The sequence below is a fragment of the Helianthus annuus genome, chromosome 12, assembly GCF_002127325.2.
Source record: "Helianthus annuus cultivar XRQ/B chromosome 12, HanXRQr2.0-SUNRISE, whole genome shotgun sequence".
Classification (NCBI taxonomy): domain Eukaryota; kingdom Viridiplantae; phylum Streptophyta; class Magnoliopsida; order Asterales; family Asteraceae; genus Helianthus; species Helianthus annuus.
In genome coordinates this window covers 155,503,701-155,530,918 of record NC_035444.2, presented here as the reverse complement: position 1 = coordinate 155,530,918, position 27,218 = coordinate 155,503,701, and the positions used below count along the sequence as shown (strand labels likewise).

Genomic DNA, 27,218 nt, shown 5'->3' with positions numbered 1-27,218 from the left:
ATTATGTCCTTTAGCCCTAACTCAGTCAGACTTTTTTGTTAAATATGATCATGTGACTTGCACATGAGGGTATCTTGGTCTTTTTACATATTTATTTTAAAAATCCATATTAATAATTAAAACAAAATAAATTACATATTATTATATATCTAACCACTCTCTCTCTAGAGCCATCCCCCACCCCCATCACCACCTGCTACCACCTGCAACCATCCACCCCCATACTAGCACCACCAATTTCAAACAAAACGAACAACATGCATCACAAAAAAGCATTAGCCGCAACCAGAACTCTTCCAATTTCAAAATCCCCAAAATTACAGAAAAAATCGGAAACCTTCATCTTCTATCGTTTGAAAATTTTCAGATTTTACGACACTTTTTAGACCAAAATCAAAGCTGCTAACAATGGATTCACTTACAGCAGATGAACATAGCGCTCCTCGTGGAAGCAGATTCAAACCTTTATATTGCTCTAGTCCCCAACCCTCCCCCTTCCTATGCTCATCGTCTTTACTAACTGTGTGCTTATAAAATACTCCCTGAACCAAAGTAGCCAGATTCTGAACCGCTGGAGTTTTTGGCCTCAAGGACTGCCCCCCATCATAGCAGAAGTGTAAATAATCTTCTTGTGAATTTTTGTCGAACTTTGCAATGCCGATACCTTGGAATCTAGGATCGATATCGTATTCAACCACTCCAGGTCCTCAGTGAGATTTAGATCTCCAAGCAACCTTACAAACCCAAGAAGATCTGAAGGGATTAGAACCAGATGCGGCGGCGATGATGACTAGAAGGAGGATTTTGTCAACCATTAGATCTGTGAATCGTAGATCTGGAGGGATTAGAACCGGAAAGGTAGATTTTGTCAGCCATTGGATTGAATTGAAGGTGTAAGATGCTTTCTGGATATGTATTTTGGTGATTTGTTGAAGTGAAGATGAATTTGTTGTTGAATTTTGATAATGGTGTACAGAGAGAAACAGACTGTTATTGGTATATATTATATAATATCTAAAATATAATTTATTTTGTTTTAGCATTAAAAAGGTGAATCTGTTCATCACTTTAAAAACTTGCAGCAACAATTCACATGGAGTCTCCATCGTGTTGGTATATAAATCTTTTGCACATCCATGAAAGGAGAGAGAAAGAGTTTAGAGAGAGAGAGAGTATGCATATTTTTTTTATTTAAACATTTTTTATTTTTTACACAATAGCCCCTTCATATAAGTTATTTTACACAATAGTCCCTAGGAGGTGAAATGACAAAGATACCCTCATGTGCAAGTCACATGACTATATTTAACAAAAAAGTCTAACTCAGTTAGGGTTAAAGGACATAACGTGCAGGATTTTGAAACGTTAAGGACAAAACTCGTCAAATTTAAAGGTAAAGGACACCGCCTGCAATTTGGTCCAAATATAAAGGACAAAACTTATAATTTACTCTACATAAAATTACGTATGCTTCTATAAACCGTCAAATTAATTTCTTCATGTATGAGTAATAGCTTATACACGTGTAAGATATAAACCTACACTTTTGCTTGAAATCATCAATGCATACACGTACACAAATGTCACTAAAAACAACCTTTCTCCACTTCAACCTCAAAAAGGATAACATTATAACATTCAAATGAAGTTAATATATAACATCTAAAATGAAAACAATACATGTGCATGACAAACCGCGTGAAAAGGATATTCATCAGATTAGACGTATTGTCAGCTTCTCCATCTATGCTATGAAAAGGTTCCATTTTGATAATTGGATTTCCATTTTTTTGATAAAATAAATTCATTTAAGTAAAGGAATCAGGCCCAAATTTTGAATATGGTTCATACTTCATAGTCCGATTCTGATTCGGTATTAAACCAACATCATACTGCTAAGTAACGTCTGATGGAGGTGGAGGTGGGTGGTGGCGGCTGATGGTGGTGGAGGTGGGTGGTGGCGGCAGATGGTGGTTTAGGCGGGAAAGGTTTTTTTTTCTACAGGGGGTAAGGTTTGCGAGAACTATTTAACACCGGGGGTAATATTGCAGAGTACAACAAATCATAGGGGTAATAAGAAAGGACAATTTAGTCATTTTACACCAGGGGGTAATATTACAGAGTACAACAAACCATAGGGGGTAATATGAAAGGGTAACATAGTCATTTCACATTCCATTTAACAGATCACAACTCTTAAATATTTAAAAATATATATGAAATAAAACTTTATTATAAAAAAGGTAAATTTAAATAATGAAAAAACGTGTGAGATTGATGAAAACTAAATGAAGAGTTACTAAGGTCTTGGGGTATGCTTTAACTCTTTTTAACGCCACCTAGGTGCCACATCACTTAGTTTTCCCCATTTCACTTTACCTCACATCAAGGAAATGGTTTAATTCTTTTAACTTTATTCTTTTAATGGTTTGAGTGTAAAAACTTTTAATGGTTTGGGTGTAAAAAAGGAAAACAAATTAAGACAAATTTCTTAACATCATGTTAACATGTTAACATATAATCCCTTTAACACCCCTTAACACAAGAAGGGAGTGGTTTGCAATGTCATTTAACATGTCATCGTTAACACCCTAGATGTTAAGGTACACCCCATGGCCTTAAATGTAATTTTGATAAGAAAATCAGGTAAATCTAAAATGGGTAAGAATCAGTGTGTAAGTAAAATGTGTATACGTTTTAGGGAAAAATAAAAAATTAATGTTGGCTAGAATTGTGTAATGTGTTGTCGTCCAAGATTTTTATTTATCAGGTTTAGATATAATAAATAAATAATAACTAGTTATTAAGAGTTAATTACATAGTTAGTCTCCGTGGTTTGCATAAAATAACATTAGGTACTAATAGTTTAAAATCACCTTCTAAGGTATTAACTTTTCATTTTGTAACGTTTGTAGGTATTAACCTCTTGGGTATTAACATAGTTAGTACTTGTGGTTTGCACAAAATAACATACTTAGGTGCTAATAGAATGTGATTTTAAACCTACAAATAACGTTAATACCTCCAAACGTTACAAAATGAAAAGTTAATACCCTAGAATGTTATTTTAAACTATTAGTACCTAAGTATGTTATTTTGTGCAAACCATAGGGACTAACTATGTAATTAACTCAGTTATTAACATGTCTAAATTGTTGTTAACATTTTAAATAAGAATATAACAAAACACCAAGATAAAACTTTTGATGCATTGTAATTCAGCAACTTCAAATTATTTCCAAAGAAAACAAAATTGAAGAATAAAAAAGATAAAATACTTAATTGAACAGAATAAATCAAAACTACGATGGAAAAAAAAAACACTTGTAAAACAAAAATAAGAAACATACTTAAGAGAAGCAATTGACTAATCCTATAACAAAACACATTATTTGTCTACTCAATTTAATTTTAATACCTAATACGAGATATTAAAGTAAAATGTGGACTGATGGTGTTCACAGAGTGACATGCGTTTTGGTGTAGAGTGCTTCGTTTTGTTCCCCGTGACATTTAACACAAATTTCATCTTTTGATTCATTGTTGTGAATTGCAATGTGTCGGGCTCCACACTAAGTTGCAACTTTGAGCGCTCTCCTCCTATATGTGCAAAATAAGTTGAATTGGCTCGACCGACATTGGTCACGTTTTTAGGAATAGACACCACAAATGACTCCCCCGCTACTGCTTGGACTGCCATAGAAGGGTATTTTATCTCTTTAGTAGACAACTTAATAGGGCCGCTAGCATTTTTGTGGGTCATACTTCATAGGGCGATTTACAGAGCGCCCGGTGGAGGAGCATCAGCACTATCAAAGCTTTATATAGCATTTAGGAAAATTGGTTTTTAATAAACCAATCTTTGTCCCGTTGGTAAATAATAATCTTACCTACGTAATTGGTATACAATAATCCTACCTATCAACATGTTGGTACTCAATGAACTTTCGTTAATTTTTTTAACTGAAGTTAGTTTTTAAGTTTTATTTATTACACAAACAGTCCATGTAGTTGTAATTTACTAGTTTTAACTATTTTATAAAACAAAAAAAAAAAAACCTCAAGAACAATTACTAGTTTTAAGTTGTCAACACTTTGATTCCCCATATGAACCCTTGATTGGAACCCGCCCCCAAATCGGTCGAAAGAATCAAGAAGAGTGATAGAAATTTGTTTGGGGCTTTTAATCACTGACCAAAACCGAGTAGTTTGATACCTGAAATTCCAATTTTGGTGGTCGTTTACTTGATCCCTCGGAGAACTCCCATGGCGGTGGCGGTGGCGATGGTAGTTGTTTACATCGGAAATCAAAATCGAGGAAAATGAGGATTTTCGAGTGGTGTTTGTGATAAATCTGGAACTAGTACACATATGTATATATAAAATTTAATTACATGGCCCTTGACGTTTTTTTGTTTTACAAAATAGTTAAAACTGATAAATTACAACTACATGGACTGTTTTTGTAATAAATAAAACTTAAAAACTAACTTTAGTTAAAAAAACTAACGAAAGTTCATTGAGTACCAACATGTTGATAGATAGGATTATTGTATACCAATTACGTAGGTAAGATTATTATTTACCAACGGAACAAAAGTTGATTTATTAAAAACCAATTTTCCTAGCATTTATTATTATCGATATGATAATATACCTTTGTATTAGGACCTACACCTTTGTTTTCTCATTATAATATAATAAAAAATAGTTCTTATTATTCAGGATAAGCAAATGTTAAGCTAATTAAAAAAATAGTTTTGACACCCTTATATTCATTTTCGATTTTCTGTCGCATATCTTTCTATATTTTGAACATGAAAATTAAAGCAAATGTAAAATAGCTTAAACCCAAAATCCAGTGGAAAAATTGAAATAATTTTTCATGTATTGTTTACACCAAATATGAGTTATTCAACCAATTATACTTTATGAGCGTAAAATTTATTATTTGAAGTCAAATTATTTAGATTACCAATAAATTAAACCAATTATATCCAAAGCATTATATTGACATTTTGAGGGTGGTGAGGTAAGGTTTAGACCATATGGTGTGGTATACTGCACCCTACCAAATCAACCAAAATGGCGTCTTATAGCGCCCTTCTCCATTTCCTAGGCTCGGGGGGGGGGGGGGGTATAGAGGGGGTTCCATCCCAGTAATGAGCGCCAATGGAATGTGCAGCTGGGGCCCAATGATTCCACCCAATCAATTTTTTTCCTCTTTGATTTCCTTTATTGTATTTTGTTTAATAGGGGGCTTTATCCCACACCGCGTAAGTTAATGATAAAGCCCCTAGGGCTTTATACCACACCACCCAACCTTATAGACCATTAAGTCCTGGGTTCTTTTTGTCTACGACGAAGATTAGATCACCTAGGGCCGCACTGGCTTCTTGGTTTTCCTTTTCCGTGAAGGTGATTTTTGTTCCTTTTTTCCAGACCGTTTTGATTTGTATTGGTAGAATTTCTTCTTGTATTACTAGTTTGCTATAAGTATAACTAGTATATCATCAATCAAATAGAATAAAACATTTGTATGCTTTGTGTACAACCGTGTACCCACTGTCCCATTAAATCATTAGACTATGTGTCATTGGGCATTAAAGGGCTACCACATAACCACTTTAACGCCTCAAACACCGCTACACATCAATGAAACGAGGCACCAAATGTGAGACGGTTAGCCCGCTAACGGGGGTGACAGATGAGGACGTGGGGGCACTGGCAAATCAACAAATCACATATTTTCTTTTTTTCTTTTGTTTAACTTTAGTTAAAACCACTAGACCCATATAGAAGAGTGGTTTAGTTAAACGACGATGAGGTGTAGTTGAAACCACTACTACACACTTGCGGAGCCGATTTTTCGCTTGTAGTGTTAGTTTTACCGAAATATTCGATTTTTTTAGTGTAAAATATTGGATTTTTAAGAGTCCAACCCCATTGATTTTGATTTTGAGAGTCCAGCCTCCACCCAGTTTTCATTCAAGCTCCGCTACCGTTGCTACACATAGTCCTAATACAACGCATACAAATGTTTTATGCAGTTCTCATAATTTTCAACATAATATTATTGGTTTTGAAAATAGCGTGCCCCAATTAAACAAAAACACAAATTCAACAATTCATCAACAAGAGGGGTATTCATTTTCAAAACCACTAATATATTAAAGCTCCTAAAACTGCATAATACATTTGTACCTGTTGTTTTGAATACATGTATCTATCTCTCACTACCTTTGATTATCTTCTATGCATTGTGTACAAGTACATTATGTTGTTCGTTTATAACTTGTAATCGACTGTATCACACTTAAAACAAAAGATACAAGTGTATTATGCAGTTCTCGGAGTATCAAAACCGATAGGAAAAAAATATCATATCGAAGAAAAACGCCATACCCGGAATGATCAAGAACACTCTAGAAATCTACATTTTCCTTTTAGAACCTTTATACAACTCCTCCAACCTACAACTCAACTTATTCTCCACAGTCTCCGCTTTCTTCACACTCTTCTCATCATAAAAAAACTCAGCAAACATCTCCACATCACGCGGATCAAACCCAAATCCAGAATCCGAACCCAATTTCATCACACCAGTAAAAGCATTAGACATTTCATCATACCACCCAGATTTAACCCCATCTTCACCGTATATATCATAGATCTGGCGCTTTTTAACATCATTGAGAACATAATACGCTTCATATATTTTTGAGTAAATTACAAGTTTTGTCCTTTATGTTTACATCAAATTGCAGGCACTGACATTTGCGTTTAAAATTGACGGGTTTTGTACTTAATGTTTCAAAAACTTGCACGTTATGTCCTTTAGTTCAAACCTAGTTAGATTTTTTAGTTAAATCAAATTAGTCTTTTTCCCCATTTATTTAATATTATTTAAAAAATAAAATAATTATTTTTATTATTATAATTATAACTCTGTATCTGTTCGCCTCTCTCTCTACCACTACCACCTCCCACCACCACCATCAACCCACCACCAACACCTGCCAACGCACCACTACCACCCGCCAACAACCCATTTCCGTCGCCACCACCACCACCACCCCCTTCATCATCTACAACCACTATCACCGCTACCCTCCACCTCCATCAAGAACAACTGACACCACCACCACCCTTGTCACACCCCGGTTTCCACGTGTCTCACCGGTGGGCCCGGTGGGGGATTACCGTGACGATGTTGGCAACAATATAGTCAAACCACACAATTATATAATGCACAGCGGAAGCATAAGATAAATATATAAACTTCAACCTCTGGTTGTAATATCAAATGTATTACAGAAGTTGAATATATCCACAGCGGATCAAAAAGTAATAAATATTGTTCATTCAGATGCAGCATGGAGTTTGCGAGACTATGTACGATGCTTAGGACGCCTATACCAGCCCATTTCGTATAGTACCTGCACTTAATCTTTTTGGGGAAAATACGTCAGTTTACACTGGTAAATACATTCAACTGACACATTTGAAAATGTTTATTAAAATTGATTTGAATTCACAAGGCACAAACTCTTTTATAACTTGGGAAAATTATAATAAAATCTTGTGAACGTTTTACATGTTCTTTTATGCGTTCAGTAGCCCGGGTCGTGCCGGGTTAAAGATTTATAGACACACCACATTGCGTAAAACCGTAGTATAAAAACCAACGGCTACGTCTTTAATTTAATGTCGACAATATATACCGGGTGTACGCCTACACCGGGATGTCGATGGTCGTGGCCATTTCGTAAAATGATGCCAAGGATATCCGGGACAACGGTCATTAAACCCCCCAAAGGCTTATAAGAAACAAAACTGTTTAAATGAGCCGATCATATTATTTAATTAACCACCTAAGCGATGGAAGAATATAATGCTCAATCAAGCGGTATTAATATACCGTAACCCAAGCCCATATAGGGGAAATAAGTTAAAGTATTTACCTTTGCTAGTATATTTCCTTAATTTGGATTAAATCACCGATAGCTTTTACTGGGGCTCCTAATCTGGAACGAAGGTTTTAATTAACCTCTTAGAATCCTAACGAGTCGTTATAATGGCCGTAGCCTAGACCGGTTGGTTCCGATATATATAGATATGGTTTAATCGCGCGAAAAGGCAAAAACCGAGAATGGAGTGTGATTCTGACCCAACAAGTTCAGAGACTTGTTTTATATGGGTTAATGGTTCACACTCTGGATTTTGGGGTTCAAATAATATAATTTGACCCGTATCGGCTAATTTATGAAAACTAGTTTCATAAGCCGAACCGTGCGCGCAATAGGCGAAACGGTTAACCATGAGAGTCGTACGCTTATTTCCTAAGTCAATATGCCTTAAATGGGTTGTGGTACCAGTAGGATACCTTCCGTGACGCCCGTAACGAGTTTAAGTTAATATTATGCCCCGTAGGGGCATTTCGGTCATTTTAAAGACTTTTAAAGAGCTTTTCGAGTTCTACAGGAAATCTGAGTTTCCCGAACAGCTTATAAAGCTTAAAATACTTTATTTATTATTTAAAATCAGTAGCAACTGGAATCGGGTCAAAAGACCTTGTAGAACTCAAGTTTTGGCCGAAAAGGGCATATTCGGTATTTACCGAACCGTAGCCATAACCGCAGGTTATGAGCGAGGTAAAAATTATTAAAAATCTTTAAAATTCCCAAAATATTATTTTAATACAGTGGGTAAAAGTTTTGGTGACGAAATCTTGGTTTAGATAGGTGTTATGCTAATTGCGCCGTTAATTACTAAAGTTTACTTTAAATGCGCCATTTAGCATAACTCTCATTCTAGACCTCGGATTGACGTGAAACTTTAAGGACATGCTTATAATTTAATAAGCAAGGTTCTGGTCCGTTCACGCGTCCGAATTACTCGTTTTAATTTCAAAAGGCCGTTACGGTCAACTTTTAGGCGAATGACGGAAATGCGCAAAAGACTCGGATAACTCATGAACCGATCACAGAGGTTTATACCGACATGTGACCTGGTCCTAAGAGAGTCCTAAGGCATATCTATACCTCACTAAAACGGGTCAGAACTGAAGTCAAAGCAAAAGTCAAACTTTTGCGACATTCGGCTCCGAACCGGGTCAATATAGCAAATGATCGATTCAAACGAGCGCAAACAAGTTTATATACTTAATATCATGTTTTATAAGTGTCAAAACAGGTTTCATAACATATACATTACAGATTATGCATAAATCGTTAAAATAGCTTTCTGTTGACTTTTTAACCGCACGTTTGACTCGATATTTGACATAGTTAGAGTGGTGATCAGGGGGAACCCTTTTAGAGGTTTATTACCCACATAATTACCTACTCAAAACTACTTTTGATCCGTCATAAGACTGAACCATTTGCAAGTTATTGTAATGACAACCGTTAGTTACGACGGTTGTGTTTATAGGCTAAAACTATGGAAATGTAAGACCAAAATGAGTATGAACGACTTACAGAAGTGGTATCTTGCTTAGAGAGCAGAAGAGAATGCTAGAGAGCTTCTTAGAATGATCAGATAGTGTGTTTTGTGTTGTGTGAATGTTATGAGCTCAAAGTGGCTATTTATAGTGAAGTAAAGCTCTCTAGATCACTACACAATAACCTACACTGATCATGATGATGGGTAGATGTCTCCTGAGTGATATGGGTCGAGTAGGGGGCGCCCATGCCTCATTTATTGGAGATTGATCGTTCATAATGCTCAAAAGTCAAGAAAACACCAACTTTCTGCATCTGGGCGTCTCACGCGACCCGCATGGGAGTTCCCATGCACTTTTACGCGGGTCGCCTGAGTTTAAGAAATCAGACGCGTAATTGAGGTGGCTCGCGACCCGCCTACACTTAGGCTAATACTTAACGCGGGTCGCGAGAGGCCAGATTTCCAGAAACTTTAAATCTTTTGAAATGATTACGAAATCCTGGTAATTAATAACGAAATCTTTCGTAATGATTTACCTGACCTTTCGGGTTCGAAGGGGTAACTTTGCGGTTTGGCCCTCGGTTATTTACCGATAGGGGCCTCGTGTTATTTACCCGTATTTATTAAGTCCCCGATTAGTTTATTAATTATTCAGAAAGCCTTAATTTTCATTATTGACGCTTTTAACCCTTCTCCTACGAATTCGATCGTAACTTTCTCGTTTCATAACGAAACTTTGCGAAATTTATATATTATATTTTGGTGAGGGTATAATACCGTTACAAAGCCTTGGGAACGTTAAAGGGTCACTCAGAGGTATAACTAACATGTTGACACAGTTAACCCCTGTAGCTTGTAATCTCTCACTTTCTTTCGTGTTTCGCTTTCGTACGATCTATGATACATTCGTTTGAAGGTTCAAGCATTTATTTAGGGTTACTATTCAGTATATTTACCCTTGTTGACATTTATAACCCTCGAATTTATATACTTTCAAGGTTTGTCAAAATTAGTCCTTTATTTAATATCAATGCCACGTGTAAACAAATGACACGTGTTAACACATCTTTGGACACAAAAATTCGAGGTGTTACATCCTCACCCCCTTAAAATAAATCTCGACCCGAGATTTACTCAAATAAATAGGGGTACTTTTCTTTCATTGTAGCTTCGACTTCCCACGTATATTCGGGACCTCTACGAGTATCCCATTTGACCTTTACAATCGGTACGTGCTTTCTTCGAAGTTTTTTCACCTGTCGATCTTCAATTGACAAAGGTTTTTCTATGAACTTCAAGCTCTCATCTATATGCACATCTGTGTGTGGAATCACCAATGATTCATCGGCGAAGCACTTTTTGAGATTGCAGATGTGGAACACATTGTGAATTCCATTGAGCTCTTCAGGCAAGTTCAACTTATAGGCGACTGACCCGACCCGTTCTATGACCTCAAAAGGTCCTATGTATCTCGGACTCAGTTTGCCTTTCTTGCCGAAACGCATCACCCCTTTCCAAGGTGATACTTTAAGCAACACCTTTTCACCTACATCAAAGTGAAGATCCTTACGTTTTGGATCGGCGTAGCTTTTCTGCCTATCGCGGGCAGCCTTGAGACGTTCCCGGATCTGGACAATCTTGTCCGTTGTCTGGAAAACAATCTCTGGTCCTGATAATTGGACCTCTCCTATTTCCGCCCAACAAACAGGCGATCTACATTTCCTACCGTATAATGCCTCGAAAGGCGCAGCCTTTATGCTGGTGTGGTAGCTATTATTGTAGGAGAATTCGATCAGGGGTAAATTCTTATCCCAGTTACCGCCTAAATCGATTGCACATGCACGAAGCATGTCTTCTAGCGTTTGGATGGTACGCTCACTTTGACCGTCCGTCTGTGGATGGTAAGCCGTACTAAAGTTTAAACGCGTGCCCAAAGATTGCTGGAAACTCTTCCAGAAATGAGACGTGTACCTGGTATCCCTGTCGGAGATAATAGTCACAGGTATGCCGTGTAAAGCTACAATCTTATCAACATATAGTTGGGCTAGCATATCGGAGCTATATGTCTCCTTGATGGGTAAGAAGTGAGCTGATTTAGTCAGCCTATCGACTATGACCCATATTGTATCGTTTCCTTTCCTGGTTTTGGGTAACTTGGTTATGAAATCCATAGTTACGCATTCCCACTTCCACTCGGGAAGTTCAGGCTGTTGTAGCAAGCCAAACGGCTTTTGGTGCTCGGCTTTGACTTGAGCACAAGTCAAGCACTTTGCTACGTGGGCGGCTACAGACTTTTTCAAGCCTATCCACCAATAATTTGTCTTTAAATCTTGATACATCTTGTCAGCACCAGGATGGATTGAATATCTGGAACTATGGGCTTCCTGGAGGATAACATCTCGTAGTCCTCCATAAATCGGAACCCATATACGTCCATTCAGTCTAAGGATTCCATCCTTGCTAAGAGTCAACTGTTCCTCGGTTACTCCTAACTTTTCATTAGGATAATTAGCTTCCAACACAGCCTCTCGCTGTGCAGCTAATATCCTCTCAATCAAATTGTTCTTGACTTCAATGCTCTTGGCATTGATTCGAATAGGTTTTACCCTTTCTTTCCTGCTCAAGGCATCAGCGACCACATTCGCTTTGCCGGGATGGTACCTGATCTCACATTCATAGTCATTTAAGGTTTCCATCCAACGGCGCTGCCTCATGTTCAGCTCCTTCTGATTGAACAGGTGCTGGAGGCTTTTGTGATCAGAATAAATCACAAATTTAATACCGTAAAGGTAATGCCTCCACAACTTCAGTGCAAATACAACGACACCCAACTCCAAGTCGTGGGTGGTGTAATTCTTTTCATGCACCTTTAATTGCCTTGAAGCATAGGCAATCACCCTGCCCTTCTGCATAAGCACACACCCCATGCCTGTGTGTGATGCATCGCAGTACACTACGAATTCATCTGTACCTTCAGGTAGTGTCAACACAGGTGCGTTGCTCAGCTTTTGCTTCAGGATTTCGAAGGACTCTTGCTGCTTTGGGCCCCAAATGTACTTTTCTTTCTTCTTGGTCAAGGAAGTCAAGGGCGCAGCAATCCTCGAAAAAATTTCAATAAATCTCCGGTAGTACCCTGCTAATCCTAGGAAACTACGAATTTCGGTAGGCGTCTTTGGCTCTTGCCAGTTCATGACCGCCTCTATCTTAGCGGGGTCCACTTGGATACCACGCTCACTCACAACGTGTCCTAAAAACTGAACCTCTCGTAGCCAGAATTCACATTTCGAGAATTTGGCGTAGAGTTTCTCACGCTGTAGTAATTCGAGAATGCAACGGAGGTGCTTCTCGTGGTCTGCTTGGTTCTTGGAATATATAAGGATATCGTCGATGAAGACTATGACAAATTTGTCCAAATACGGCTTGCAGACGCGATTCATGAGATCCATGAACGCAGCCGGTGCATTTGTGAGCCCAAAAGGCATCACTAGGAACTCGTAATGACCATAGCGAGTCCTAAATGCAGTCTTGTGTACATCTTCATCTCTGACCCTTAGCTGATGATAGCCCGACCTCAAGTCGATCTTTGAGAAGTAACTTGCTCCTTGCAGCTGATCGAATAGATCATCGATCCTTGGTAAAGGATATCTATTCTTTATGGTAACTTTATTTAGCTCTCGGTAGTCGATGCACAACCGCATCGATCCGTCCATCTTCTTTACAAATAGGACTGGTGCTCCCCAGGGAGATGAACTAGGTCTGATAAAACCTTTCGCCAGCAGTTCATCCAACTGGGTCCTCAGTTCTTTCATTTCCGTCGGAGCTAATCTGTAAGGTGCTCTTGCTATCGGAGCCGCTCCAGGAATGATGTCTATTCTGAACTCCACTTGTCTATCTGGTGGCAAACCAGGTAGTTCTTCAGGAAAAACCTCGGGATATTCAGAAATGACAGGAAGATCCTCGATCTTCGGCTTCGGTTCTTCAATTATCACCTGAGCCATGTAAATTACACAGCCTCTGTTCAAACACCTCGAAGCTTTGAGCATAGATACGTCTTCGGGCAATCCGTACTGCGTATCCCCTCGAATGGTAAGTGATTCACCAATCGGAGTCCTTAGCACTATATGCCTCTTGCCGCAAATGATTTGGGCCTGATTACGGGATAACCAGTCCATGCCTAGCACAATGTCAAAACCCGCTAATTTGAAGGGAAGTAGAGATAAAGGAAAAGAATGGTTCCTAATGGACATTTCACATCCTTCTAGAACAGTTGAGACGGTTTCTATCGTGCCGTCTGCTAACTCTACTTCGTATTTCGCATCAAGGGTTTTGATAGGCGTATTTAGTAGTTGGCAAAATTTCTGGTCTACAAAGGATTTATCAGCGCCAGAATCGAATAGTACTCTTGCAAATATATTATTTACGAGAAAAGTACCTGTAAGCACGTTGTCGTTCTGGACCGCTTCCTTTGCATCCATGCGAAAAACTCTCGCATTTGACTTCTTTGTTTCTTCCGCCTTCTTGGCATACTTAGGGCAGTTACTCTTGATGTGCCCTTTTTCATTACAACCATAGCAGGTTGCATCCTTGATTTTCTTGCACTCCACGGTCTTATGATCCTTGGACTTGCATAGTCCACAGGAAGGAGTCTTTGATTGCGACTGTGAGTTTGATGCAAATATGCATTTCCCAGAGTGGGGTTTCTTGCAGATCTTGCAGTTGGGCCTTTCTCCAGTTTGCCCATCCTTCTTTGCTTCCGACCCTCTTTTGCCTTCACCGTTTCCACGGTGCTTCTTCCCTGATCTCCGTGAGGTATCATCCTCACGTTTTCTCTTCTTAGCCTCCTTGTTCCTTAGTGTCCTCAAACGGACAGCGTCTAAGGTGAGAGACAAGGAGAGGTCAGTAACTGACCTGAAGGTCGTCGGCCGAGAGGCCTTTACACTCGCCTTTATCGCGGGCTCTAAGCCCCCAATGAAACAGGCGATTCTTCGAGGTTCTGGGGTCACAAGGTACGGGACCAGACGAGACATTGTATTGAAACTCGTCAAATATGCCTGGCAGTCCAGGTTCGTCATCACCAGTGACACAAAGTCAGCCTCGATCTTCTCAACCTCATGCTGAGGGCAGTAGTTTTCCTTAATGAGAGCAATAAATTCCTCCCATGTCATCTTGTACAAAGCAGACTTACCAGATGCCTGCACCAACGCCCTCCACCACGCCAGGGCCTCGCCCTTAAATGACTGGGACACATATTTCACCACATCCCTCGCTGCACACCCGCTGATGTCCACTATAGTGTCCATCTCATCTAGCCAGGTGATGCAATCCACAGCACCTTTCTCCCCTGTAAATTCCCGGGGCTTACAAGATACAAAATACTTGTAAGTGCAACCCTTAGCACTGGATGCATCAGTATATTCTCTATCGCGATGAACGCTGTTCTCAGTGGACGAGTGTTTGTCATCATCTTTCTTGGGTTGAGAGGGTGGTTTGGAGTGTGTCTTTGGTTTAGAGGGTGGTTTTGACACGGTTCTGCCTTGGGACTCAGTATATTGACGATCAAGAGCTGCCTGAACAGCATTGTCAATCAGAGCCTTCAGTTGTGCGCCTGTCAGATGCACTGGCGCATTGTCGTATTCATCATCATTAGTATGGCTATTCTCTCCGTTGGGATCCGCCATTGTAACTTGAATCTGTTACATAAGATAACAAAATTTTATTCAGGAGATTATTATATAATTGTCTTTTATGACAATTTGTCAACCATGGTACAGAGACCATATTCGGTTAACTTATTATTTCATTATATATTAGGATTTGAATATATCCTATTTCAGCTATATAAATAGTATTGGCGGCATAAAGCCTAATCATGATGATGTTTTATAATATTAGCCGAGATTTCAGAGAATCAAAGGCATAGAGGTTTGAACCGTAGTTCTCTTACCCCTTTCTGGCAGGGAGTCATAGACCACCACTGTCTTTTGTCGTTATAAGACAATTATTACGGCCCATAGGCACTACACCTCTAATGGATGTTTTTAATATGGTTGGCCCGTAGGCACTACATCTCTAATGGATGTTTTAATAAGGTTGGCCCGCAGGCACTACATCACTAATGGATGTTTTAATAATATTGGCCCGTAGGCACTACATCACTAATGGATGTTTTAATAAGGTTGGCCCGTAGGCACTACATCACTTAATGGATGTTTTAATAATATTGGCCCGTAGGCACTACATCACTAGTGGATGTTTTAATAAGGTTGGCCCGTAGGCACTACATCACTAATGGATGTTTTAATAATATTGGCTCGTAGGCACTACATCACTAATGGATGTTTTAATAATATTGGCCCGTAGGCACTACATCACTAATGGATGTTTTAATAAGGTTGGCCCGTAGGCACTACACCACTAATGGATGTTTTAATAACATTGATCACCTTCATTGGTGATTTAACCCACGATTTATAAATCATTTAGTTGGGTTTTGAAATCCTTAAAGGATTATTGTATAAGAATGACGTGCGTGATTTTTAACGAATCACATCTGCCATGATTGTTAACATGCGTACAGAGGTTAACAGGGAATCAGAATCTTTTCAACTAGGTCGTACCATCTTGACTAGATCTTAAAAGACACCAAGCTAGGTTTCACCCCTTTAAGATTCTTTTATTTAGGCAGATCAATATAAAAGGAATGGTTTTGATTTATTTTATACCTATTAAAACAAAACTCATAACATACATTCCATAATCTCAAATACAATTACATATTGCCCTAAACGGGTCTTTCAAATAGTACATACCTCCATAAAGGTATAAGATAAGTGACAAGTCCACGCAGGGACTAATACAAGATAGGTGTCCATGCAAGGACTAAAAGATAAGTCCACGTAGGGACTGAAATACGATAAGTTTTCCACGCAGGGACTTATTTCAAAGTGGAAGTTACATTAGTACAACTATCAAGGGCTAATGGTCACGTTTCTTCTTTTTGCCCTTTAGTAGGTTTGCCAAGCCCTTGAGAAATCCTCGGTGGCTCTTTTTCTCTTCTTCGAACTCTCTCTCCACACGATCTAGTCGATGGAGTATTTCTTCCTGTTCAGGAGGAGAGAAACGTGGTTGTGGCGCTTGATGCGGAACTGGAGGTCTGGGAGGTATTGGATACCCATGAGCTGAGTAGTCCGGTGGTCCCATGTTTCCGTGTGCTCCGTCAGGGTAGCGCGCATTATATCTTGCCGACACCACATATGGGTCGCGCTCATAGCCGTAGTTGTATTGTGCTTGTGATGGTTCGAACGGGTTGTAAGCCGTTGGACCCGTGTAAGCAGGTATGGGTTGGTCATACCCAAATGGTGGCGAATTTTGTGCAGCTGGTGCGGAGTTCGCCTCCTGTATAGGACTTGAAGGTCCTTCTTCTTGTAGTGGCGGATAGTGGCTACTACTAGAATGTCGAGGAGTGCTGAAGTGGATACCCCCTCATCCTCGTGTAGATATACGAGCATTTGTCCTCCTACGCCTTGGCGGATCAGGTATTACTGGTTGCGCCGGTGGCGGAGGTGGTGGCGTAACTGCCTCAAAGCGTGAATCCTCAGAGGGATCCTGTGGATGTCGCGGTTGTTGTGATGTCTGTTGAGGTGGTGTGTAGTACCACTCATGTCGGTCAAACATCGCTTGGAAACTGTCTGGTCCCTGATAGGGTGTACCATGGAAGGATGACCCATCAGAGACTTCTATCGGATGCGTGGGCGTACCACGCGCAGGTTCAGTTGGATCAGTATCTTCATCCATATGGTCCTCGGAGAAATGATCTTGTGGCCCTAGTGGAACAAATCCTGAAGGTTCCTGTATGTAGTCAGCTAGATTAAACTGACCTATGTAGTATGGAGTAGGGTCGTCGTAATTTCGGTGTGATACCGAACGTTGTAGAGGTATGAAGGAAGGTTGTGGGTTGTTGGGATCATTTTCTGAGTTTGGCCCAAAGGAGTGCCGGTAGGATGGCGTCGAGCTGTGCGAGGTGGAATGCCTCGCGGGTTCGTAGAGATCTCTTCGTCGTTGTGGCTCTTCGCTCCGTGTCATCGAAGGATGTCTTGTACCAGATGGTCCAGCTTCGTTATCGTGATGTGTCACGATTTCTCCTCTGCCTCTTCTTCCCCTTCCTCTTCCTCGGAATATAACAGGTGGCAATTTCCTGCTCCAAAACTTATTAAAAATCGAATTGAAAATAAAGACAAAAAGGAGTATTAATCCGAATTTGTCCTAAGTTATTGTCTAGACTCAAGTATGTGCAATTGTGTTATTGAGATTAAACACAGTAGGGTAGTGTTTAATTCACTCAATGTTGGCTCTGATACCAACCTGTCACACCCCGGTTTCCACGTGTCTCACCGGTGGGCCCGGTGGGGGATTACCGTGACGATGTTGGCAACAATATAGTCAAACCACACAATTATATAATGCACAGCGGAAGCATAAGATAAATATGTAAACTTCAACCTCTGGTTGTAATATCAAATGTATTACAGAAGTTGAATATATCCACAGCGGATCAAAAAGTAATAAATATTGTTCATTCAGATGCAACATCGAGTTTGCGAGACTATGTACGATGCTTAGGACGCCTATACCAGCCCATTTCGTATAGTACCTGCACTTAATCTTTTTGGGGAAAATACGTCAGTTTACACTGGTAAATACATTCAACTGACACATTTGAAAATGTTTATTAAAATTGATTTGAATGCACAAGGCACAAACTCTTTTATAACTTGGGAAAATTATAATAAAATCTTGTGAACGTTTTACATGTTCTTTTATGCGTTCAGTAGCCCGGGTCGTGCCGGGTTAAAGATTTATAGACACACCACATTGCGTAAAACCGTAGTATAAAAACCAACGGCTACGTCTTTTAATTTAATGTCGACAATATATACCGGGTGTACGCCTACACCGGGATGTCGATGGTCGTGGCCATTTCGTAAAATGATGCCAAGGATATCCGGGACAACGGTCATTAAACCCCCCAAAGGCTTATAAGAAACAAAACTGTTTAAATGAGCCGATCATATTATTTAATTAACCACCTAAGCGATGGAAGAATATAATGCTCAATCAAGCGGTATTAATATACCGTAACCCAAGCCCATATAGGGGAAATAAGTTAAAGTATTTACCTTTGCTAGTATATTTCCTTAATTTGGATTAAATCACCGATAGCTTTTACTGGGGCTCCTAATATGGAACGAAGGTTTTAATTAACCTCTTAGAATCCTAACGAGTCGTTATAATGGCCGTAGCCTAGACCGGTTGGTTCCGATATATATAGATATGGTTTATTCGCGCGAAAAGGCGAAAACCGAGAATGGAGTGTGATTCTGACCCAACAAGTTCAGAGACTTGTTTTATATGGGTTAATGGTTCACACTCTGGATTTTGGGGTTCAAATAATATAATTTGACCCGTATCGGCTAATTTATGAAAACTAGTTTCATAAGCCGAACCGTGCGCGCAATAGGCGAAACGGTTAACCATGAGAGTCGTACGCTTATTTCCTAAGTCAATATGCCTTAAATGGGTTGTGGTACCAGTAGGATACCTTCCGTGACGCCCGTAACGAGTTTAAGTTAATATTATGCCCCGTAGGGGCATTTCGGTCATTTTAAAGACTTTTAAAGAGCTTTTCGAGTTCTACAGGAAATCTGAGTTTCCCGAACAGCTTATAAAGCTTAAAATCCTTTATTTATTATTTAAAATCAGTAGCAACTGGAATCGGGTCAAAAGACCTTGTAGAACTCAAGTTTTGGCCGAAAAGGGCATATTCGGTATTTACCGAACCGTAGCCATAACCGCAGGTTATGAGCGAGGTAAAAATTATTAAAAATCTTTAAAATTCCCAAAATATTATTTTAATACAGTGGGTAAAAGTTTTGGTGACGAAATCTTGGTTTAGATAGGTGTTATGCTAATTGCGCCGTTAATTACTAAAGTTTACTTTAAATGCGCCATTTAGCATAACTCTCATTCTAGACCTCGGATTGACGTGAAACTTTAAGGACATGCTTATAATTTAATAAGCAAGGTTCTGGTCCGTTCACGCGTCCGAATTACTCGTTTTAATTTCAAAAGGCCGTTACGGTCAACTTTTAGGCGAATGACGGAAATGCGCAAAAGACTCGGATAACTCATGAACCGATCACAGAGGTTTATACCGACATGTGACCTGGTCCTAAGAGAGTCCTAAGGCATATCTATACCTCACTAAAACGGGTCAGAACTGAAGTCAAAGCAAAAGTCAAACTTTTGCGACATTCGGTTCCGAACCGGGTCAATATAGCAAATGATCGATTCAAACGAGCGCAAACAAGTTTATATACTTAATATCATGTTTTATAAGTGTCAAAACAGGTTTCATAACATATACATTACAGATTATGCATAAATCGTTAAAATAGCTTTCTGTTGACTTTTTAACCGCACGTTTGACTCGATATTTGACATAGTTAGAGTGGTGATCAGGGGGAACCCTTTTAGAGGTTTATTACCCACATAATTACCTACTCAAAACTACTTTTGATCCGTCATAAGACTGAACCATTTGCAAGTTATTGTAATGACAACCGTTAGTTACGACGGTTGTGTTTATAGGCTAAAACTATGGAAATGTAAGACCAAAATGAGTATGAACGACTTACAGAAGTGGTATCTTGCTTAGAGAGCAGAAGAGAATGCTAGAGAGCTTCTTAGAATGATCAGATAGTGTGTTTTGTGTTGTGTGAATGTTATGAGCTCAAAGTGGCTATTTATAGTGAAGTAAAGCTCTCTAGATCACTACACAATAACCTACACTGATCATGATGATGGGTAGATGTCTCCTGAGTGATATGGGTCGAGTAGGGGGCGCCCATGCCTCATTTATTGGAGATTGATCGTTCATAATGCTCAAAAGTCAAGAAAACACCAACTTTCTGCATCTGGGCGTCTCACGCGACCCGCATGGGAGTTCCCATGCACTTTTACGCGGGTCGCCTGAGTTTAAGAAATCAGACGCGTAATTGAGGTGGCTCGCGACCCGCCTACACTTAGGCTAATACTTAACGCGGGTCGCGAGAGGCCAGATTTCCAGAAACTTTAAATCTTTTGAAATGATTACGAAATCCTGGTAATTAATAATGAAATCTTTCGTAATGATTTACCTGACCTTTCGGGTTCGAAGGGGTAACTTTGCGGTTTGGCCCTCGGTTATTTACCGATAGGGGCCTCGTGTTATTTACCCGTATTTATTAAGTCCCCGATTAGTTTATTAATTATTCAGAAAGCCTTAATTTTCATTATTGACGCTTTTAACCCTTCTCCTACGAATTCGATCGTAACTTTCTCGTTTCATAACGAAACTTTGCGAAATTTATATATTATATTTTGGTGAGGGTATAATACCGTTACAAAGCCTTGGGAACGTTAAAGGGTCACTCAGAGGTATAATTAAACATGTTGACACAGTTAACCCCTGTAGCTTGTAATCTCTCACTTTCTTTCGTGTTTCGCTTTCGTACGATCTATGATACATTCGTTTGAAGGTTCAAGCATTTATTTAGGGTTACTATTCAGTATATTTACCCTTGTTGACATTTATAACCCTCGAATTTATATACTTTCAAGGTTTGTCAAAATTAGTCCTTTATTTAATATCAATGCCACGTGTAAACAAATGACACGTGTTAACACATCTTTGGACACAAAAATTCGAGATGTTACAACCCTTCATCCTACATCATCCACCACCATTTCCAAATCAACTAAACAATCTTAACACCCCAAAAATCCCCAAAACCAAGAATCACCAACCCCCCCCCCCCCAAAAAAAAAACAACTCACCAACCAAAACACAATTTTAGTAACAATTTAAGCCTCGCTCCTCTGTCGATTAACCAACTGACCGATGACAAAGGCGCCCAAAAACCGATTATAATTCTAATTTTGGCCATCAGTTCCCATTTTCAATATTTTTTGGTTTCGGGTACTATCCGGGTCGGTCTAGTTACCCTTATTTGCTCAGACTAACAAATAATTGTTACAGGAAACATATTTTCCTGGATCACCACCATCACCATCGTTGCATCCATCCACCGTATCACGACCATCACCATCGCTGCCTCCATCCATCGGATCATCGGATCACCACCATCACCGCCGCCCTAATGCCACAACCACCGAATCCACCATCATAAACTGCCACCGTCTCCACCATTACCATATACCATCGCTAAACCACCATGACCATCCACAATCCACCACCAAATCCGCCACATAAATCTGCAACATAGCTACAACCATAGAATTCGTTGAAGACGTTGATGAATTCATGTTATGAAGACAATTTAATGCATCAGTCTTGGGGGAGATTGTTAGGCCCTAGAAGTGTGAGACTGACGCATCAAATATACGCAACGGGCTATGGTAGCGAACTGGGATTTATTTGGGTTAGTTTGTATTAGGTTTGGACCTATTTAGGTCATTTGGGCATGCCTAAGGCCATGTGGGCCAGACAAGCCCAAGGGGAGCCCATGTGGTCAGGGGCTTACCCTAGAGTATATAAGCTAGTGTTATAGCTTTTCTAGGGTTAGAGCTCTCAACACCATTTTGAAGCCTCCAGTCTTAGAAATCCTAGAAAGAGAACTTTGTACTAGACAATTTTGCTCTTGAGTAATAGAATCGTGTGCAAAGTTTGAAAGTGATTCGGTGTTCTTGATTTCTTGTTTATCGTCAGGTGTAACACCTCGAAAAATTTCGTCCAATAATGTCTTGACACGTGTCATAAGGTTCCGTTATGTGAAAACATACTTTAGAGGGACTAAAAGTGATAAACAGTGAAAACTATGGAACGTAAGGGTCCAAAGTGTCAACAATGGATAAATAGACTCTATGATAACCCTACATAATGTTTATAACCTTAAACGGATGGTTCATGGATCATACGACGCGGAAATTGCACAAAAGTGAAGTATTGTAAACTATAGGGGCCAAAAGTGTCAACATGTTTAATTTATACCTCTGAGTGAACTTTTGGCAGACCCGAAGCTTTGTATAGCTAAAATATACTCACTAGAATATGTGGTAAAAATGTCATGAAGTTTCGTTAACATATGAGAAAGTTATGGCCAAAACCGTACTTAAGGGACTAAAAGCGTCAACGTCGAATTTCAGGGCTTTTCGGTTGAGCGCAAAGTTATCCGAGGGCATTACCATGTTGGTAAAAGTCCTAAGGTTCTTAGAAACCAAGATTGGGGGTTTACGGGTCGAGAAAAGTAGCCGAAACATCGCATACAAGCTCAGGGACCATTTCTGCCAAGTTTGAAAGTTGTTGGCTGATCAGGAGGGTCAGGCGACCCGCCTGGGAAAGCCCAAGCGGGCCGCGTGGGTTGCCCAGCGAACAGAAATTCGTTTTGGGTCAAATTGAGTCCGAATTTGAGTGACATACAGCTGGTTCTTGCCTCCAAAAGCTCCAATTAAATTGCATGCAAGCCTACATCAACAGTAAACCTCAAAAACTCTGCTTTAAATCCGAATTCATCTCATTTCTTGGCATTTACAATTGTGAACAAGAACACCAAGACTTGCAAGAGCTCTCAAAGCTTCTCTGGAGATAATCTGATCATCAAGGCCGACTTCTAGTGTCCACTAAACACCTATAGAACCTTTGTAAGCTTTCAATTCGTTCCTTAATCCATTCTTGTTGTGATTATTGATAAAAGTCAAACTGGGTGTTCATAACCTTTGACTTTCCGATTAAACGGATTCCTATCAGTCATTTCTCGAATTGAAACTTGTTATAGATTGGTATTGATGTGGGAAACAAACCCTCTAAAGGGTACTACCTGATTCCCACTACATGCATGATAAATGTCGAGTCAAACCTATTTCTAAAAAGTCAACAGAAACGATTTTTTGTGAAAAATGACATGATTAATGATATAGATGACATGCAACCTGATTGATCATTAAAAATAACTTGTAATACATATAAGAATGTGTTTTAATCATCATCAACTCGACAATCTATAGTATAGCCACGAATCGGAACCGAAAATCTTGTAAAACGATTATTTCGTAGACTATCGATTCGGATTCGTACATGCATGTTCGAGATCTGTATTGGAAAGTATTTTTGACTATTTTTATTTTAGTTAAACTTTCTGGAATTTTCTTTGATTGAGTCTATGCTTAGCCTATTCGAATGCATGTTTCCGGTTTATGCATAAAGTTGACTATTTTGCCCTTTTTGATTTAAAACGGGATTTTTGGAAAAGTGAAAGGATAGAAATCTTTATTTTTAATATATGAACTTGCACCGAAAATTTCGGATCAGTTGGTGGTCCAGATTGTGAGTTATGGCCATTAGCGTAAAACTATATTATAAATTTACATAAACGGTCCTTTTCGCATAGAACCCGTTTCTGGCCACGTCTTGATACGAAACTTTTTACCAACTGATGTATTATAATATTCTGGGAATTTTGATGATTTTTAATTAATTTTTGGCTGAACGGATCCTAGATCACCTAGTCATTTCGGCTTATGTCGGTTTTGACTGTTTTAGCCATAAAATGAGTTTTACACCTCCTTTTGACCCGAAACCTTTTTCTACTGATTTTATATGATGAATAAATTATTTTAAGTATTCTGGAAAAATAAAAATCTCAGATTTAATTTGAAAACCCGAAAACGCCCTTGAATCGCATATTTAGCGTTTTAAGCGCATAGTAAGCGTTATACTTGTTTTAAACATATAAGACCTATACCTACTGATGTGTTTAGCATATTTTCATATAAAAACAGTAAGTATAAGTATATGAACTTAGATTTCCAGTTTTGGCACTTTTAGCCCTTGTGAAATTACTAAAATACCCCTACGGTGCATAGTTTGGTTTTAAATGATAAATTTGATATATGGGTCATACCCTACTGACATAATATGTTATATTAAGTATATTTACTGTATGAACCAGACCCGAAACACAGATTTCTAATTTTACTCTTTTATTATCTTTTAAATGACCAAAATGCCCTTCTAAGGCATAAATTGGGTTTAAAATTATTCCGGGCAATATAGAACATAACTTACTGATATAATATCATATTTTAAGCATATTATCTCAGGGAACTTGCATTTGAATCTTTTGGCTACCCGTATCGCCCTTATCGCGTTCGGTTCGGTTTACGTAACTAGTTTGCGTAAATTGACCGAGACGGGTCAAACATTATCATTTTTATCTCAAAATCCAGAATGTATTTAGTATACCCATATTATACAAGTATTCAAACTTGTCGGGTCTAAATCACATTCTATCCGGTCTTTCGCTTAATCGTGCGTAAACCGTATCATTCCTAAAACTAACCGGTCAAAGCTTAGGCTTAAATAAAAGACCCGTTAGGAATCTAATAGGTTAATTATAAACCTTTGTTCCAGATTAGGAGGCCGGTAAAAGCTACCAACACTTATCGTTTGTGACTTATACTTGCTCAGGTAAATACATTTTGACTTATTTTCCCTATACGGGCTTGGGGTACGGTATTTAAAATACCGCTTGATCGGGCGCACAAGTCCTGCGCCTTATAGGTGTACAGTCTTGAATAGCTTGTGCGACTTCGTTTAAACAGTTTTGTCTTACTTAAAGGCTTTGGGGGGTTATTGACCGTGTCCCGGATATCCTTGGCATTATCTTACGAGATGGCCACGACCAGAGCACGGGGTGTAGGCGTACACCCGTCGTGTATAACTCTTTAATGTGGTGTGTCAATTAAATCTCTAGCCCGGACAGTAGATCCCGGGCCACCAGAGATATAAGTGCATGTAATTCGTTCACAAGTTTATATTATATAATTATCCCAAGTTAATAAAAATATTTATGCCTTGTGCATTTAAATAAATTTTCAATCATTTTCAAAATGAGTCAGTCGATTTGTATTTACCAGTGTAAACTGACGTATTTTTCCCAAAAGGTTAAGTGCAGGTACTATACGGAAATAGGCTGGTTGTTTCCTAAGAGCGTCCACTATAGTCTCGCAAGCTCGGACGACAATTATCTGTTGAACTATTTATTTCTATTTTCATTTGATCCGCCTGTGGATCCATTTCAACTATTGTGATATTTATTATTACACTTTATTTAAAAGTTGAAATGTTTCTATTCTGCTTCCGCTGTGCATTATTATATTGTGTTGATTGTCTATGACGATGCCAACTACGTCACTGTACCCCACACCGGGCCCACCGGTGACACGTGGAAATGGGGGTGTGACAGGTTGGTATCAGAGCCAACGCTGAGTGAATTAAACACTATCCTAATGTGTTTAATCTCAGTTACACAATTGCACAATCCTCGATTTTCGAGTCTAGACAAAGAACTTAGGAATGTTCAACTTTTCGTTTAATTTATTTTTATTTATTATTGCATTGTCTTATATATTTTGTTGTGCAACTTGTTTGACTTTTGACAGGATTACTATGCCGCCGCGAATGAGAGGTCGAGGAGGATTTGCTACTACCCACGACCATGAGGCAGGGCCCTCACATAGGCGAGCACCATCCGCCACGCACAACACAGCCGCCAACGACCTTTGGAGGTCTTTCGCCGAGCCTGCTAGACACTCGGTGTCCGCCAGCACTTCACCGTCTTTACCCCACTCGTTTGGGCCCCACTCGGAGAATGGGCCCCATGGTTCGCATGGATCCTACATACCTTTGCAGCAGTCACCGCACCAGTATCCAGCGCCAGCCTACCAGGGTTTGTATAACCCTGATGCTTTTGTGGACGAGCCAGTGGGTCATAACCCACTTGGACCGGAGGACCACTTTTCTGGTGGTCACGAGATGGATGTCGACGAGGATACGGACCCCTCGCTACCACCATCAGGTACGCCTAACCATCCGATTGAGATATCGGATGGGTCGCCATTTAGGGGATCACCCTACAATGGTGGGGACAGCTTTCAGGAGAGATTCAAGCAGCATGATTGGTATTTCACCCCCAGCCACAACTCTCCGATGCTCCAGTCTCACCAGGTTTCGCCGGTGCACTCGCAGCACCACTCGCAGCATCAGCAGCTTCAGCAGCAGCCGCCTCTACCGCAGGACCTATCTGAGGCCCTGTGGCGTGACGTGATCACTCCGTCACCACCGCCGCCACCAGTTTTACCTCCTCCACCTCAGAGGCCGAGGAGGAACGCGCGCATGTCTACGCGCGGAGGGATTCGCATAGGCACCCCTCCACGTGTTAGTAGCAGCCGCTACACGTCTCTTCCCGGGGAGTCCGAGACAGGGGAGTCTCAGCATCCCGTATCGGAGGTTACCTCTATACCGATCCCGCCTCTGCCGCCGCAGAACTATGGAGAGCCGATTCCGGCTTATGCTAGTGCCGCTCAGTTCAACCCGTTCGAGCATGTATTTCCTCAGGGTTATGATTACACAGGTGACCCTTACTGGCAAGCTGTGAACTACAGCTCACTCCCTCCTAGTGGTCCGTTGGGAGACACTTGGGCTGCTGGGCAGTCTACTTTTGGTTACCCTCCGGGTTACCAGCAGCTACCACAGCCGCAGCCGTACCAGCCGCCGCAGCCGCAGCAGTACCAGCCACCGCCACCGGCGCCTATGATGTCGCCGCCGCAGGTTCAGGAAATCCTGCATGGGATTGATAGCATGCGACGGGAACTGCAGAATGATCGCCGACACAACCGCGGTATGTTCAAGAAGGTATTTGACCTGCTCAAGGGTA

General features: G+C 39.9%; 1 protein-coding gene across 1 annotated transcript in view; it reads right to left on the bottom strand.

The window, feature by feature from the left end:
* Window positions 1-6,433: 6,433 nt before the first annotated feature.
* Window positions 6,434-27,218, bottom strand: part of LOC118485138 (glutathione S-transferase T3-like) — a 35,959-nt gene continuing 15,174 nt past the window's right edge. Inside the window, exons 3-4 of the mRNA XM_035981399.1 lie at window positions 6,975-7,117; window positions 6,434-6,708 (exon numbers count right to left, since the gene is read on the bottom strand). Coding sequence (XP_035837292.1) covers window positions 6,434-6,708; window positions 6,975-7,117 — 418 coding nt within the window. The remainder of the gene's footprint in view (window positions 6,709-6,974; window positions 7,118-27,218) is intronic.